The sequence below is a fragment of the Bison bison genome, unplaced genomic scaffold (assembly GCF_000754665.1).
Source record: "Bison bison bison isolate TAMUID 2011002044 unplaced genomic scaffold, Bison_UMD1.0 scf7180017846569, whole genome shotgun sequence".
Lineage (NCBI taxonomy): Eukaryota > Metazoa > Chordata > Mammalia > Artiodactyla > Bovidae > Bison > Bison bison.
The window spans coordinates 350,806-364,304 of NW_011477142.1; the positions used below are offsets into that span (position 1 = coordinate 350,806).

Consider the following 13,499-nt stretch of genomic DNA (forward strand, 5'->3'; position numbering starts at 1 on the left):
ATGAGTTCCACGCCATAAGAGAAAGGCACTTACTTGCTTGAAATTTGGTGCTATTGTTTGTGCTTCGAATCAGCTGAAATGCCTTTTGAAATCCCACCGCGTGCTGGGTGGGGCTGTCCAAGGACTTGACGCTGCTGATGAAGGTGGACATCTTCCTTTTTGTCTCACTGGTGGCTGGAGACAGGAACGTCTTATAGCACTGGTCAAGGGAGCACGTCCTGACGGTGTCTGCCACCGTCAACACGGAAATCTGGAGGGGAAAACACACACGCACAGGCAAACAAAAACTTGTTATTCTGCCAAGGAAAAGCGTTTTACATTTCAGAAGAGCCCACAAGAGCCCGCAAGCCCACAACTGTCCTACAGGACAGTTTGGAAGAGTTTAAATAAAAGCCCAGAGGCATCAATCTATGGTATTTGAAGAACAGTTAAAGATTGGTAAGGGACAGAGACTCAGACCCTAGAGTTTTGTTTTTGTTCCAAGATGAAGTCAGGACTATGGTGTTCATCTAGAACATTAAAAACAATATTTGACACAGAGAAAAATCTTGACCAGTACTAATGATCATCATTTTCCAACTGGAGGTGGGGTGAGGGTAACAGTAAAAGGTACGTGTGTCTGTGTGTTTAAATTTTTTTTTTAATGTGGATGATTTCTAAATTGTAATTCAATAATTTTTTACAATAATGCTTCTGTTTTGTTTTTTTGGGGGGCCCTGAGGCATGTGGAATCTTGGTTCCCCAACCCGAGATTGAAGCTGCACCCCCTGCACTGGAAGGCAAAGTTTTAACCACTGGACTGCCAGGTAAGTCCTGGGTGTGTGTTTTAAACAATTAGATCAGTGAGCAAAACCTTAGGGGATGGAAAAGTCAAATGTCTACAGGCGATAGATTATCATTAGCTGGGAACACACCTATCCCGAAGGTGTCCTAAAGATTAATAAACCTCTGCTGCTGCTGCTGCTAAGTCGCTTCAGTCGTGTCCGACTCTGTGCGACCCCATAGACAGCAGCCCACCAGGCTCCTCCGTCCATGGGATTTTCTAGGCAAGAGTACTGGAGTGGGGTGCCATTGCCTTTTATCCCTCCCCTCCTATCAATCTTGAGACAAAGTCTGGCCACCAACTAGTGTCCAAGCCTTCACCTTGTTCCTCCTTAGTATAAATAGCAGTGTGAAAGTTATAGCTAATTAGCGGTCTTAACAGAAGCCATTAAGGAAGTGCAAGACTCAGTTTGGTGGAACTGAACTGAAAGTGAAAGTAAAAGTTGCTTAGTCGTGTCTGACTCTGGGACCCCATGGACTATACTGTCCATGGAATTCTCCAGGCCAGAATACGGGAGTGGGTAGTCTATCCCTTCTCCAGCAGATCTTCCCAACCCAGGAATCGAACTGGGGTCTCCTGCATTGCAGGCGGATTGTTTATCAACTGAGCTATCAGGGAAGCCCAGTTTGGTGGGAGTGGTTTTAAAAAGAGATCTGGAACTAGTATCAGCAGCTACTTCCTCAGATACAAGAATAAAAAGTAAACCACTCTGTTTTTCTCAAAGTCATTTCTAGAGGTGGACTGAAAAATACATACCATAAAACATAAAGTGTTTTTAAAGGGGTATTCAAGAAAGACCCAATGCTAGTGGGAAGGGTAGAGGGAGTCATTGGGGTCATCGATACCTTGTCGTGCTCATCGATGGCGCTGAGGATGACTTGAGCGGCATCCTTGGCGATCTGAAGCTGCGTGTCTGTGACCGAGGCCCCGTGGTCCAGGATCACCACTACTTGCTTTGACTGCGGCCGGACGGTAGAGACGTAGATAGGTCTAGAAGGGCAAGAAGCTCTCAGGGGTCACTCCTGGTTTAGGAGAAAGGCTTGGACCTAACACAGCTTCGAGTGCTACAGACGGGCAGGCGTGCTGGCCTCTGTGTTTCAGGGGGGCTGGCACAAGGGCGGAGAGACCAGCATGGAATGAGAAAACTATCCTGGTACTTTGAAAACATCTCGAGACTATCGTAGGTGTCTGCACAACAGGGACTGCTGACTTCTGTCTTCCAAAGACTAGAGCAACTGGGAGAAGATTTTAAGAAGCAAAGCCTTTGGAAGACTGGCTTTTTCAGCCTGTGTGCAAGTCCACCCTCCCAGGAAATGGACCGAGTGGCCCAACAGGCAGCAGAGACATAGTAGCAGGGAGAAAACAGTTCACTGTTTTTCAGTGCTGGGTCCTCTGAAGAGTTTGAGTGGGGTTTGGCTAAAACCGAGGACACCTATCATTTGTGAGCATGCTGAGCAGCTCTGAATAGCAGATTTGGTTTCTCTCTCTCCAGACAAAAGCCACTGCTAGGAGGGCCCTTTCCTTTCTGTACTGTGGCCGTTTACACAGGTCAGCCACCAAAAGGCCCCTTATCAGAGATCTAAAACCATGCCATCAGATTTGTCCAAGCCTGTGATAGCCACTCTTCTTGCCAGGTTTTTGTTTGCCAACACTAAGAAGAGCGGGTGGGGGTGGATAGGGGAACTCCAAAGGAGAAAAACCTCCCATCAAAGCAGCCTTCTGTGAGTGTGCAGTGCAGGCAGGTTTGTGAGAAGAGGTTTAATGAGGTCTCTATTCACAGTTTTAAAGCTGGAACAAATTAGAGGGAGCTTAAGAGAGCAAATCAGCCTCAAGAGAATTCTCTCCTTTATGGACACCCTTAAAACACTAGATTTTTCCATGAAATGTTAGATGCCAGTTGAGTCACAAAAGCCTGGGCACAAATTAAGAAATACAGGCAAAGCACCAAAAAACTCAAAATCGGGCCAAGTTTACACTAATTGTTCTCAAGCCAAAAGTCCTACATTAATACTGAGTTCTACTATATTTTCACTAGTGAATACCATTCAGCCAAGTAAGGAAATAGAATAAAGAGAATCCAAAATTGGTGGCTGCAGAAACGAAGAAAACAGCAGAAAATAAGGAAATCTGTCTATCGCACCGTTGACAACCATGTCAAATACTGAACTTTTAGGTCCTCCAAGCTAGGGGAGCAGATTCTTTTTTTTTTAAAAAATGACATACCTCCTCTTTTCCAATTCAACTCACATAAACAAAAAGCAGAATATGTCTGCATGCTGTCACAGTAAATTGTTAAAAACTGCTTTAATGGGAGACATAAATAGCAGCATTCTATGTACAATCGGGGAGGAGGTCCTCACAGTGAGATTGGGTCCTTTCTGGAATGCGCTGCAAACCCACTCCACACTCTGCAAAAGCCTCAGAGGACAGGTAAAGAGATGGGTACAGCAATCTATGAGGAGAGAAACTCAGATTACTTGGCCAAGGGAACAGAGGCTTCAGGACTGATTAATGCCTATTTAAGGGGAGAGATTTGTGAAACCTTCTGAGTGAAGGTGAATGTTAATTTGTGACAAGGTGCTAAAGCAGAATGCCATCTAACCTATCTTCTTAGAAGTAAATGAGAATTGGATGGTTCAAAGTGTCTTTGGCCTCTCCTGAGAGATGAGCCGGCCTAGAATCCAAGGTCATGGACTCTGGTACAGTCTCCAAGATGCTCAATTCTTCATCATGCTGTCTAGGGAAGGAACGGAAGAAACCATACAAATGATACAAATGTCCTTCTAGGAGAAGCACAGAGGGAGTATTTTCCCTGGGGACAATTTTAGGTATAATTTACTTTTTGCTTCTAATACTGAGATGTAATTGACACACAGCACTGTGTACCTTTAAGGTATACAGCAGCACCCTGGTTTGACTTATATACATCACGAAGTGATTATCACAGTAAGTTTAGCGAATAGATATAATTTAAAATAAAGATGGAAAGAATAAAAATAAAGATGGCAGTTAATTTACACTCAAAAAAAAGTAAACCAGGCATCTTGCACTAGTTCGGGAAGTTCTAGCACCAAACATCTAACAGTGCAAAAGACAAACTGTGAGGATTCGGAAGGAAAGGATCTTTGCCTAAGGGGTTCTGTAAACTGATGAGTCTTGTCATACAAATTATCTCACCATTACCGCCCTTCTGGCTAAGTGGTAACATCTTAAGTTATTTCCTGAGAAAAACGGCAAGTTAACGATCCTCAATCCAGTGTTTTCTGGACAACCTTCAGACTTCTAGTAGCAGACATGTAAACGTCAAAAGGATGGCCAAGCACATTATCATAGAGAGGAAAACTGTGAATCACAAGCTCTACTCTGAGATATGCTGTGAAGTCTTCTAGCGCTGGTCTTTAGAGAAAGTATTACCACTTGTCTCTCAACAAAGGTGTCTGAAGGGCAAAACAGTTTAAAGTGCTTCACTATTTTTATTTCTTAGTAAATACCTTGTTTTACTTGGCTTGTTAGATACTTCTGAAAATGCTCTGGGCTTCATCATTTGCCTTCCTGAGCATTTCCACACCCATCTATGTTAAATAGTGAAATCATTTCAGGATAAGTTTCTAAAACCACAGTTTGGAGGCAAAGCTGTGTGGATGAATGAGGAGTCTATATTTTATACAGATTACTCTTAAGCAGTAATTAAAAGTTTGGCAAACAAGTCAACATACCTACTGCGATGCTCATAGCTGCCCTTACACCGGAACTTGTGTGCTGGGAAAACAGTGAAAATTCCTTCTTCCGAACTGAAATACTGCCACTTAATTCCAGGGTTGGATTTCAGGTTGTCTGCAAGAACTGGAGGAGTGGGGAAAAAGAAATATAACCACCAAATCCACAGGTGCACGGAGGCACTGTGCCTCAGGCATCTGTTTTGCATAAATGGTTTGTAGTATGAATAAATCCCACTAGATTTAAGGCTGTAAATTTTCTACTAAACATTTGCTTTCTGTCCCTTAAAAAAACACCCCGTGAATGGAAAATGTAACGAATGCTTCAGTCAAGTGAAGCAATTATTCTTAATATTGTATAGTGACACTTAATGTCGTGGATTATTTTTCTAGCATGAGTGACTCATTTGCATTAATCTCATCCTCACTGGGCTAGTCCCTGTTGGGTCAGTGTATATTTGCTGGCTTGGGGGTATGTTCTCTAACTGTGGAAGACAGTAATACTAATAGTCTAATCTCCAGAGTCCAGACCTGTGTGCTGACCTTGTTTGCTTCATAATGAGGGAAACAGCATGGATGGTACCTAAAAAGCCAGAAACCATATCATTCAGGAATAGCTTATGGAATGATTCCAGTATGCCAACACTACAATAGATACTCCCTCACAATATCTCATTTGATCCATAAAACAACTCCAGGATGAAGAGGGTTTTATCATTCCCTACTTTGGAGTTGAAGAAATAGGCTTATGGAGCTTAAGCAACTTGTCTGAGGCCTCATCAGGAACTGGCTGACCTGGGATTCAAGTCTGGGTGTCCTGGCTCCCATGTTCTTCCCATCACATGGTAATGACTCCCTTCATAAGTGTACAGCATCCCCCACGCCTGTTCTGCAGCTGGAATGGCAGCCACCTTACTGTGTGCAATCCTTCCCCAAATCTCCATGAAATCTTTCTCTCTTCTCTTACACTCTTTCACTCTGCTCCACAATACCTCATTCATGTGTCACATAGTACTGTGTGTAGGGTACTGCTTTACATGCTGCAAGATATACAGGATGAGCATAAACCAGCCCTTCTGTAACAAGCAATGAATCAAAAGAATTAGATAGAGGCAAATGGAGCAAAAAAAGAAAGCATGAGGTCTATCTGGCAAAACATGTATAGATAAAGCTCTGAATGCCACACAGCCATCCTGTAGTCTGGCTCAGGGGTCAGCAAACTTACGTAAAAGGCCAAGAGATCAGCAACTGTGGCTTTGCACACCCTATGGTCCCTGTTCCAACTATCCAACACAACCTTATGATGTGAAACAACCACAGACAATCCGTAAGAGACTGAATGGGTGGGTGTGTTCCCTAAAAGCGTATTTGCGAACATCAGTGGCAAGCTGGATTTGGACAGTGGTCCTCCAATTACATCATGTAAAATGTACTATGTGGAAGCCTTTGAACATATTTAGCAGTTGCCCTGCCCAACACACATCAAGGAGCTATAGTGCACTGTAGCCTCACACATATCCTAGGAGTAAACAGTCCATTAACCCAGGCTATGGATGAGGAGGTGGGCTGAGAGAGGTTTGCTGACTTGCGTAAGGTCTCAGAATAGACAAGAAGGGAGTCAGCCAGTATATGACCATGACACCTGTCCCCTCTCTGCACTCTGCCAGGAGACCTTATTAAGGTCATCACTGGACCCAGACGACCACCGTCTCTCTGGAGACCAATGCTGATGTGAGCATGCATAAATAGGGATGAGGGTTTTTCTCTGTCTCATCTCCTGGGAGTCTGAGCCTTAACCTTGACCTCACATTAGTTCTCTTCTCCACGCAGCCCTGTCAACTGGCAGTGAAAAGGCAAACACTGTCTTTAGAAGTAAAGGAGAGCTCGGGGATACCTCATGTAAAAGTAACATGTGTAACAATAAACAGCCTACAGTCAGACTGTTAAAAGGAGAGCCAATGAGCGCAAGAATAAATCGAATTCACACAGTGTGTGATGCATTTAGTCTCACCACAGAAGATCATTCTGGTTCCATTCCAGCACTAGAGCCTAAGTCTCGGGCAAGATTCCTCAAACCCGCCTGCTGAGAATTCCTTTGGTATCTGATTAAATCTCATCTGTTACTTAGCACTAGCAGCAGAAGATGATGGTTATTATGGCAATGAGGAACGTGGGGCCCTGAAGCAATCAATCTATCATTGTGTGCAACCCCATGCAGGCCCCTCCTGACCTAGAGGTGGGTGACAGCCCTATTATCCATGCTGGGACTCCAGAGGGGGCTTCCCCATTCACAGGAGTCAGTTAGGCATTCTGATCACTAGATAACTTGAGTTGGGGTCCTGCACACTCACTCGATCCTCAGAAATGCTGGAAGCCGTCCAGGAAGGAAAACTGGGCAGGCGCCCAACCTGTCAGCCCATGATGCACAGTGCAAGGCTTGAAGTTATCAATGGGCAGGGTCTGTATCTGTCTGAGTTGCTCTGCACACCAATCTCGGATGCACACATGTGAAGAAGGCAATGAATGGTTTTTCCTCACTGCAGCTTGAACCCAAGATAGTCATCGCACTCTCTGACATCCTTCTGCATTTTACCTCTTCCCACCTTCCAGTGAAGGGGCTTCCATGATGGCTCAGTAATAAAGAAGCCTCCTGCCGAGCCTCCTGCAGGAGACCCAGGTTCGATCTCTGGGTTGGGAAGATTGCCTGGAGGAAAGAAATGGCAACCCACGCCAGTATTCTTGCTGGGGAAATCCCACGGAAAAAGGAGCCTGGCAGGCTACAGTCCAGTGGGTTGCAAAAAATGTCAGACAGAACTTAGTAATTAAACAACAACACCTTCTAGTTAGAATTATTGTCCTTACAGTTAACTTTCCGATACTCCATCCCTAGATTCAAAGATCCTTGAGGGTGATTCTCTGTACCCCTGAAGCACAGATTCCCAGTTCTTTGCCCATCAAGGCATTCACTCTACGTGATGTCTGCAGCATACAGGCTAGGAAGATCTGCATGGAAGTACTATTAATGTTTCTTAAACATTTTGATACTTTTGTTTAATAAATTTTAAAATCTTACTTTCTTCTAATGCCAAATCCAGTTACACATAAATACTGTGACTAAATCAACAGAGACCAATGTTAATTCTACATATGTTTAAAAATGATAAACACTCCCTTCTCCCAACACCACTGCCAACACAACTGGTACAAAAATAGGTAAATGGAGAGAGAAGAGGCTTGCTTGTCTGATGATTTCATTTTTGTTGTTCGGTCGCTCAGTTGTATCCGACTCTCTGTGACCCCATAGACTGCAGCCAGACTCCCCTGTCCTTCACCATCTCCTGGAGCTTGCTCAAACTCATGTCCATTGAGTCAATGACATCATCCAACCATCTCACCCTCTGTCATTCCCTTCTCCTGCTTTCAATCTTTCCCAGCATCAGGGTCTTTTCAAATGAGTCAGTTCTTTGCATCAGGTGGCCAAAGTATTAGAGCTTCAATTTCATCATCAGTCCTTCCAGTGAATATTCAGGACTGATTTCCATTAGGATGGACTGGTTGGATCTCCTTGCAGTCTGAGAGAAGACTCTCAGGAGTCTTCTCCAACACCACTTAAAAGCATCAGTTCTTCAGTGCTCCTTTATGGTCCTTCACCCTCCTTTATGGTCCAACTGTCACATCCATACATAACTACTGGAAAAACCATAGCTTTGACTATATGGACATTTGTTGGCAAAGTAATGTCTTTTCTTTTTAATATGCTGTCTAGGTTTGTCATAGCTTTTCTTCCAAAAAGCAAGTATCTTTTATGGAATGATATGGGATGACTTCACGGGACTAAATATACCAAAACATATCAATTGTGTATGCTAAACAGATGAAGTTTATTAGATGTCAATTATACTTCAATAAAACTGATTTAATAGTGAAAACTTATTTAGCATCATACAAACTAGTTTTGTATATCATTTGATGTTTTATAATGACTATTATGCTATTATACTATTTTAAAGATGAAGAACGAACTTGCTCAAAGCCCTAAGTCATGATTTAACCTAAATGTCTGCAAGTCTTTGCTCTTTCCAGGACACTACAGTTCTTCTACATGTCAATAGATAACTGCTAAATGAATTAGCAATCAACAGATAAAAAGCATACTGAGTACTTCTTGAGAGGCAGAGTAAATGTATAAACAGGTTGACGGTTCTCAGAATAATCAGCTGCATCAGTTTATAAGTATACAGTATAAGTAAATACAATTAAGGAGACACTTGCCAAAAAGGAGTGATGTTAAAACTGAAGTAAGATGTAAGTCTAAAGTGAGCACTTAAACTTCTGAGAGAAAACAAAGTGCTGAGCTGCTAAAACTGGCAGACACCCACTGGGAGTCTAATGTCGTAGGCTTCTCCATCAATCCCACAGGCTGATTTACCTGGAAAATGGCACAGACACGAGCTACAGCTTAGAGGGGAGAATCAACAGGAACTGCAGCGCTGAGGCCTGTGCATGACATCCAGCAATAAATCGCATATTTTAGATAATAAAAGGAGTTTTTATTTGACAGAAAAACTATAGAGCTGAGACCTGTTAATTATTTTGCAGATGCTCAACAGGTTAGGGATGTGAGCTTGAAATGTCTTTTTGTTTCACTGTCAAATTTCTCACAGGCATGAGAAAGCCATTTGGACACAGGACCAGTGCTATTTTGCACTTTCTACTTAATTCAGGCTGGCTCTTAGGAACTAAAAGGGAGACCTTGATAAATCAGAAGGACTGGGAATAAGAAGCCATGGTTTTAAGTCCCAACTTTTTATCCAACATCCAAAGGCATTTTTCTAAAATGGAAATCAAATCCCACCATTGACTTCCTTAAAACTGTTCAAAGGGTTTCCACTTAACTGTGCCTAGTATTAAATCCAAACCCCATCAGTCCTTTCCTACTCCCCAGCCTCACCTTTTCCCCTTTCAACCCATTGGATATTGAGAGCTATTTCTTTTAGTGTTGTACATATGCCCATCTTTTTGCACTGGTATAACCACCTTCTCAGAGAGACCTTTGCTGACTACCCTGCATTATTATTCTCCCTCAGAGCACGCAGTATTTTCCTTCACAGCAAAGCTTAATAAGTTTAATGTATTTGTTTTTGTCACTATTAGTGCCACACGTCTTACACAGAGGAGTTGTCAGTCCCAGAAGGGCAGGGGCCAAGTATTCACATCCCCAGAGCCTGGCACAAGCCCAGTTTTGGGGAAGCACTAGGGGTCAGTATCTGTTGGGCAATGAAGACCTTGCCAAAGGCTCTTCACTTCTGTCCCCATAAGATTTCACAATCTGCATCAGCAAAGTAGATTTGAAAAAGGTGTTCCTAAAGACCCTTTAGAAGCCCAGAGATAAATGCTAAGAGGGCCAAGGATAAAGGCTCCATCCACTTTAGCAATTGACTCTTTCTTACACGTCCTAGGCCAATTATAAGCGAACGCGAAGAATTTTGCCATACTCATTGGCTTATTTTTCCTTTGAGAAATTGTCATCAGATAAATGGCTGAAAAACTGTGCCTCTTCTCTCTGCAGGTACTGTTTATTTCCCGTCTACTGGGTCTCAACATCCGCCTGCATACAGTGTACTGAACTATCTGTGGGTAATTCTAACATATGGGCCCCAGAGTCCACAGTCCCCAAATATTTTCCTTCCAATTTCATCCTCTACATCTGATTGGTTCTGACGTCATTGGCCTTACCAGTAAAAACAAAACCAACCACGTCCCCAGACTCCTTACCTGGGCGTTTTCTTTAACGCTTAGTCCACCATGTCAATGAGAAAGAAATGGATTACAAACTGTGTGTAGTTGGGCGGTGTCTTCTGTTTTCTTAACAGGGTTATTCAGCAGAGGTATGGACAAAAGGAAAATGCTCTGTAATAGAAAACTTTTGCTTCCACTTGGAAGAACTCTGGACTTTCTGATGTGCAGCCCAATACTGCTCAACAAAGCACCCAGAGCTGTCTACCTCCCACAGCTTGCCAAACGTAAAACACAAGAGCTGTCCTAAATACACAGAGTTGCAGACACACAAAAACACACATACTTTCCCAGCAGACCAGAAATTACATAGTACCTCTCAGTAATACTCCATGCAATAACAATCCTTTGGGAGGGGAATCAAATAAATTAACATCCCGAGCACCGCAAACAAAATTTCTGGCATTATACCCTATTGCACCTTTCCAATTCCTACTCCTTGCTTACATCCTGAGTATCAATTTACCATGTATTCAGGAGGGGCCATATTTCACAGACCCCCAGACACTGTTTATCCTATTCCAGAGGGGGTAAGCATATCAAGTGACCACATACCAGCCACTTTTGAGGCTTCCCAGGTGGTTCTAGTGGTAAAGAATTCACCTGCCAATGCAGAGAGATGCAGGTACAACCCCTGGGTTGGGAAGATTCCCTGCAGTAGGAAATGACAACCCACTCCAGTATTCTTGTCTGGAAAATTCCATGGACAGAGGAGCCTGGCAAGTTACAGTCCATGGGGTCATAGAGAGTTGGACACGATTCAGCATTGAGCATGCACGGGCACTTTTAGCTATGTTATCTTAGTTAATTCTTACAACAACCCTATGAGGTAGATTTTATTATTCAGGAAACCAAGGCATATCGAGGTTAATTTTTTCAAGTATATAATAGCCAGCAAAAGCCAAACTTATGGAGTTTCACCAAAGAGATACTGTTATTCCCATTTTAGAGCTAAGAATATTTTGGCTCAAAGTGAGGAGTGACGTAAGCCTTGAGCCTGGAATGGGATCCATGTAGTCCTCTCATTCTCCCAGCACACTGATCATGTCAGCTAAAGCCCATTGCCACAGTTAGATTAATGACAGCTGACCCAGCTATCTCACTGTTTACTTCAGTTTAATACTAAGGAGAGGACATCCACAAGTCTCTGACTCTGTTCCAAGCTCACAGTTCATCCTGTCCACTCTAAGTTAATTACATAATGTAAAATAACCAGTCCATTCTATCCTTGATTCAGTTGAGACAGCCTGGTCATGGGCTTAGATAATCTAGAACAAATTTCTGAGCCAATCCAAAATCAGCACAGGATACACTGCTCTGTCTACCTTCGTTTCCAGTAGACCATTTCCAGTGGACTCAAAGGTCAAGGTCATCTCCAAACACTCATGGAAGGAATAAGAGAAAATTAACGGAGATGGAGTTCTCAAGTCAGGCTGATCATTACAATCAGCTCCTGAAGCCTCAGATTCCCAAGCTTTACCAAGCCAACATTCTGATTCACTAGGTCTGGGTTGAGGGGCCAACTAATAGGTATTTCTGACAAAGCACTTAAGGTGCCCCTGATGATCAGCCAGGTTTGGGACACTCAACCAGGATGGGAAACGCCATTGTCTTATCTGTTTCCTTAACTTCAGTTGCTTCCTAGACTCCGTCATCTTCAACATATAAATATTTTCAAGCCGCTCTAAAAGTATTATCATGATTTCCCTGATGGTTCAGTGTCTAAACTCCATGGTTCCAATGCAGGGGTCCCAGATTTGATCCCTGGTCAGGGGACTAGATCCCACATGCCGCAACTAAGACCAGGTGGAGCCAAATAAATTTGTTGTTGTTCAGTTGTGTCCAGCTCTTTGTGGCCCCATGGACTGCAGCAAGCCAGGCTTCTCTGGTCTTCACTATCTCCCAGAGTTTGCTCAAACTCATGTCCATCGAGTTGGTGATGCCAGTCAAACACCTCATTCTCTGTTGCCCCCTTCTCCTCTTTTTCCGCATCAGGGTCTTTTCCAGAAAGCAAGCTCTTTGCATGAGGTGGCAAAAGTATTGGGAGCTTCAGCAAGCATCAGTCCTTCCAATGAATATTCAGGGTTGATTTCCTTTAGGATTGACTGGTTTGATCTTCTTTCTGTCCAAGGGACTCTCAAGAGTCTTCTCCAGCCCCACAGTTCTCTTTATAGTCCAACTCTTACATTCATACATAACTACTGGAAAAACCATAGCTTTGACTAGATGGACCTTTGTCAGCAAAGTGATGTTTCTGTTTCTGCTATTTAATACGCTGTCTTGGTTTATCATACATTTTCTTCCAAGGAGTAAGAGTTTTTTAATTTCATGGCTACACGCACTGTCTGCAGCAGTTTTGGAGCCCACGAAAATAAAGCCTATCACTGTTTCTATTAAAAAGGTATTATCAACAGAACCTTCCCTATATCTGATCCCCTCCTGAGTTATCAATGACCTTTTACCTTTTCTATGCCAATCAACTTGGAAGAGTGGTCCCCATGGATTCTTCATTTCTTGTTCCCCCATTCATCCCTCATCTAGCCAATTTCCTCTCTCCATGGCCCCTCCCACTTTTGGATGATCTTGGCTGCCCCCCAGTTTCTCTTCTCTCAGGCTAACCACCCTTCCATCTGTTCTCCACAAAGCTCTCTTGCCTGCTCTGCTTAGAGTCTTCAACCGCTTGACTTCAAGCTAAGAAACGAAAACCAAACCAAACTCCTCACACTGACATACAAGGTCCATTAAAATCTGACTTAGTGCTACCTTCCTTTTCCGTTACTTATTCCCTCTTACACAGCGACCTGTGCTGGATGCACTTTTTATAGATTTGGAAATGAGAAATGTGTTTGGTACTCAGCTCGAGAGCATTCAGCACATTATCATACTATATCTGTTGATTTTTCTCATCCCAAGTGCCTTCAATATACATAAGACAAGGTTGTGAGCTCTGTGAGGGGAGGAATTCTGTCTTAACTACCCTGGTGTCTGCCACAGTAACTACTGTAAAGTTGTCACAGGAGAGAAACTTATTATGAGGGAGAAAGAGAGTCAGGATTGGTTCTGGTCTCAATCCTTGGTAACGAGCAAAAGGAAGCTGCTGCTAACTGATATATGGAACATGGCCCACGGAGGTGGTTTGGGTGGGAAAAGAGAAGATTGTGGGT

At 43.2% G+C, this 13,499-nt stretch overlaps 1 protein-coding gene across 1 annotated transcript in view; it reads right to left on the reverse strand.

Annotated features, from left to right (window-relative positions):
* CACHD1 (cache domain containing 1) overlaps nucleotides 1-13,499 on the reverse strand; it is a 236,150-nt gene that overhangs the window by 57,543 nt on the left and 165,108 nt on the right. The window contains exons 6-8 of the mRNA XM_010840232.1: nucleotides 4,540-4,666; nucleotides 1,669-1,813; nucleotides 34-250 (exon numbers count right to left, since the gene is read on the reverse strand). Of these exons, the coding sequence (XP_010838534.1) occupies nucleotides 34-250; nucleotides 1,669-1,813; nucleotides 4,540-4,666 (489 nt within the window). The remainder of the gene's footprint in view (nucleotides 1-33; nucleotides 251-1,668; nucleotides 1,814-4,539; nucleotides 4,667-13,499) is intronic.